This window comes from Argentina silus (assembly GCF_951799395.1).
Source record: "Argentina silus genome assembly, chromosome: 13".
Lineage (NCBI taxonomy): Eukaryota > Metazoa > Chordata > Actinopteri > Argentiniformes > Argentinidae > Argentina > Argentina silus.
In genome coordinates this window covers 12,686,369-12,691,049 of record NC_139667.1, presented here as the reverse complement: position 1 = coordinate 12,691,049, position 4,681 = coordinate 12,686,369, and the positions used below count along the sequence as shown (strand labels likewise).

The 4,681-nt window shown below is 41.7% G+C and overlaps 1 protein-coding gene across 1 annotated transcript in view; it reads right to left on the bottom strand.

Moving 5' to 3' along the window:
• Positions 1 to 2,714: 2,714 nt before the first annotated feature.
• Positions 2,715 to 4,681, bottom strand: part of itpka (inositol-trisphosphate 3-kinase A) — a 13,033-nt gene continuing 11,066 nt past the window's right edge. The window contains exons 6-7 of the mRNA XM_083683575.1: positions 4,440 to 4,511; positions 2,715 to 3,858 (exon numbers count right to left, since the gene is read on the bottom strand). Coding sequence (XP_083539701.1) covers positions 3,604 to 3,858; positions 4,440 to 4,511 — 327 coding nt within the window. The 3' untranslated portion in view covers positions 2,715 to 3,603. The remainder of the gene's footprint in view (positions 3,859 to 4,439; positions 4,512 to 4,681) is intronic.

Here is a 4,681-nt window from a genome sequence, read left to right as displayed (position 1 = left end):
GACTGCTGGGTGTTCTAGAACACCCGAACATTCCAGACACTGGGGTTGTATAACACTAAAACATTCCGGACACTGGGGTTCTAGAACATTGAAACACACCCTGTCTAAACCTGGGGCTGTAGAACACTGGAACATACCTAACTACTGAGGTTCTAGAACACTGGAGCACTGGAATAGACCTAAATACTATGGTAGCAGAACTCTGGAACACACTCCCAACTACAGGGGTAGCAGAACACTAGAACATTAGGATTCACCCATCCATGGGGTTCTAGAATACGGGAACACACACCCAACTAACTGGGGTAGCAGAACACTGGAACATACCTGACACCTCACTGTCTCTACACTGCAGGAGATGGCAGCCATTTTGACTAGATTATATGTCCCAAATGACACCCTATTCCCCGTTTAGAGTTTTACCTTTGGTCAGGCTGGCTCCATAATAGTTCAGGAGGCCGGGCACATTTTTACTACAAGTCTAGGCACTCAGACTTCTCCGTTTGTACCATTGCCATGGAATTCATACACTGGAGTAACTACAGTAGGATCTTCAGTTATGTCAATACTGTGAAACTAGAAGAGGGCTTGGTTACCTGCAGGTGAATTGCCTGCCTCCTCTTGTGTGGGTATATATACTCACGGGCCACTTTATTAGGTACACCTGTTCAACTCCTCGGTAACGCAAATATCTAATCAGCCAATCACATGACAGCAACTCAATGCATTTAGGCATGTAGACATGGTCAAGACGACCTGCTGAAGTTCAAACCGAGCATCAGAATGGGGAAGAAAGGTGATTTAAGTGACTTTGAACGTGGCATGGTTGTTGGTGCCAGACGGGCTGGTCTAAGTATTTCAGAAACTGCTGATCTACTACCATCTCTAGGGTTTACAGAGAATGGTCTGAAAAAGAGAAAATATCCAGTGAGCGGCAGTTCTCTGGGCGAAAATGCCTTGTTGAGGGCAGAGGAGAATGACCAGACTGGTTCGAGATGATAGAAAGGCAACAGTAACTCAAATAACCACTCGTTACAACCAAGGTATGCTGAAGACCATCTCTGAACGCACAACACGTCGAGCATTGAAGCAGATGGGCTATAAAAGGGGGTCCAACCCAGTACTAGCAAGGTGTACCTAATAAAGTGGCCGGTGAGTGTATACAAGGCTATTTTAGACTATGAGAAGTTTATTTGATACACTGCTGAGAACACAGAGTGTGGTGTGGTGTGTGAACTGTCGAGAGAGAGGGGGAGTATTCAAGCTTCTAAACAAGAGTGATAAAACCGTATTTTATCATCTTTTATCAGTTTCCCATAAGGCACATAATATGCAAAACATCTTCATCTCCTGTTTAGAATATATGTTATTTTGTAGATAGCATTTACATTTAGTAATTTTTAGAGTTTCTTTATTCTTATTTTTCTTAAAATGAAGTATATTCATTGCCTACTAATACTCTATCATGTCCATCTCTGCATTTAGTCCTAAAGTGAACATTCTCTTGTCAATATTGTCCTTCACTGGTTACAATTTCCTTCATCCACATTTTACTGAAAAAGGTTTCAAAGAAAGGAAGGCAAGAGCAGAGAGAGGAGTCGAGCTGCAGATGATAGAAGATCTGTTTCATTGTTTTCCCAACGTTTACATGAATTGTCAATACTACTGAATTCTATTCTATTCAATGCTGATAATAATGACATTGTTTGTAGAATTCCCTTCAACTGTACTAACTCATTACATTAGTAGCATAGTTATTTTACTTTTGTTCATTTATGAAGTGGATGTCTGTTGTGTATGTTTTCATTATGGGTCGTATTATAGTTGATCACTGCCATTGGGTTCTGCTGTAGCACTTCAGGTTTGTGATGTCGTGCTCTGCAGTACCTCTATATAGTCAGCAGGGGGCAGCATTCACATCTGGAATACCAAACAGTCCATTGAGCTGGTGGTACTGCATTTCAGTTGTGGGCTTGCCGTTTGTACTTTTATTTGTATCTCTCGGTATTTATGTTAAAAGAGAACATTATTGTTGTTTGAGGTTTTTGTTTTAAACTATACTGTACATGTGGGCTTTTATTCCAGACTGACATTCTGAAAGTTTGTCTTTAAGATAGTAGATCTTCATGATAATGATCTTTTGTTCCATGATGCACTTTTCAGCGAGCAAGTGTAGCTCACACTCATTTCTCTAGTTTAACCAGTCATTGTAGTAGGATTTCCAGTTTCCATACCTGTGTTTGACACGCAGTCAGAGTTTAGTAAACGTACTTGAAGATGCACACCACTGACCACAGTCATGATAAATACTGCTAAGACCAAATGTAGCGCCATCATTACCTTGACGGTTGGTGTTTCTGTTGGGAAGCATAGCCGCTCATATATTTCACACTGAGAATCCCTCCCCCCTACCCTGACTCTACCAAGTAAGATACAATCTCCTACCTTTTCTGTTGACGGGTAAAAAAACACAACTGTATTTCTTTTCATGTTATTTTAGCTAAAATATTATTTTGTTGCATCAGTTCCCTCATCGGTTTGTCTGATCCAAGTTGTTGTGTCTCCACACACTACTGAACAAATGCTATAAATTCTATGCAACATACTTGTTCTCATGTACCTCTACCCCAAATAAATGAATATATATTGATCTCCCTTGTCTTGAGTATCCAGACGGTGTGAGAATGCATCGTTCTCTGAACAAAACCCACAGGTAATGTTTTTATTAGGAGAAATCCCAGTTCACAACCGTTGCTATTGTAACACTGGGACCAGGTCAATAGTGTTTTACAGGGAGGTTAGTCACATGGACTATGGAAACAAGATCCTCTGTCTGACCTTCACAATTTCGCCATAAGAAAATGATTTGACCCAAAACAACTTACTGCCCTACAGGATGTACATTGTAACTGTAATACAGAATGTTCAATATTGAACATAACACGGTTTGAATAAAACTAACTTGGTACATGCTTGATTAAAGAAATTAAATGTCAATCAATCAGTTAATGATGTACATACTGCATACATTGAAACATTGTGTGTGTGTGTGTGTGTGTGTGTGTGTGTGTGTGTGTGTGTGTGTGTCAGGCTCCAGTGTAATACTATGCAGTTGCAATACTGCATCAGATGTATTATACTGTATGACAATGTTGAGGATACAAGACACTTCAATCAAAGCTTTTAGGTAGAACAACAACATTTTAACCATTCATATGCCATCCGTTAAAACAAACATCATATACTTTGTTCAGCTGGCACAGACAACTCTTCTCTTTCTGCTTAATGGTCATTCATTTCCCCCCAAGGCCTCCTCTGGGACATTGGTTGTGCTATTAGATACAGTGGTCAAGCTGTAAGTGTTATTGAGAGTTATACGTAGGGGTTCTTAGGGAGCAATGAGAACTGTATTCTGTTGTCAGGGTCGTCTACAGCCAGAATCCCTTCTCTGTGATGTTCTGTCGAGTCCATCTCTTTCTCTCTCTCTCTCTCTCTCTCTCTCTCTCCATCTCTCTCAATCTCTCTCTGTCCATCTCTCTTCATCCATCTTTCTCTCAGGTTGCTTTAGCATCAGTTCGTTCACTTGTTGATTCACTCGTTCTTTCACTGTTCACTAATTACAGAGTCAGTTCTCCCAGTGTCCACAGAGTCAGTTGGTCCAGCGTCCACAGAGTCCAGAGTGTGTATGAGGTTGTCCAGTCCCCAGAGGTACCCGTCCTCGCGGTTTCCCTCCTGCCAGGGAACACAGTGATCCAGTGTCTGGCCCTCCGCCAGCGCCGTAGTCTTGCCAAAGTCGATAAGCCAGACCTGAGCGCGCTCAGTGTGGTCGTGGATGAAGAGGAGGGAACTACCAATGACCTGGGAGATAAAAGAGAGGCGGGGTTTAGTAACTGAGTTCATTACCTGCCAAAGAACGTAATCACAGAGTGGTGACATTAGTCATTCACAGAGCTATTTGGGAAAGTATAGCTAGGAGCAATTCTCAAACAAAGGTGTTGAAAGGTTGTTTGACAAAAAAAAGGAAGTAATTTTACAAACAGGTTTGCCACGTCACGCTTCGGAGCACTGATCTGTATGAAATGCCATAAGTCACAGCATGTGGGAAGTTGTTTTAAGAGGAGCTAAGAAAAAATAATGTATCGCCCAAAATACACCTACTTTGACCTAAATTAATGCATTCATGAATCATTGTGCTATATCATTGTGCAGCACCAGGATGTAATTCATTCGCTAAAAAAACGTCAAAGTGACTTGTGTGGGCCATTCACTGGTGACACATTACAGTAAGTATCAACACAGGCACAGTACAGTCATTCCCTCTGGAACATGTCCTTCACTGATATGTACAGTGCCTCACAAAAACCTGGTATCTATCTAAAAATAGGATTACACATTGAAACAGGTTTGGGTGAATCTAAAGCAGCTCTTCTCCTTCTCACCTCGTGTCTCTTAAAGAACTCTGACGTCTGCAGGGCCTGTTGAATCTCTGCCAGCTTGCTCAGATAGGAGTTCTGTGTGGGAGAGAGGGAGAGGAGGAGGAGGAGAGAGGGAAAGGAGGAGGAGGTAGGGAAAGGAAGGGGACGTGATGAATATGATATGATTCTGGCTGTACTGTACTGTAGCTTACGAGGCCCTCGACTGTATAATCATACCACCTTACTACAACGTCAGGTATAGTTAC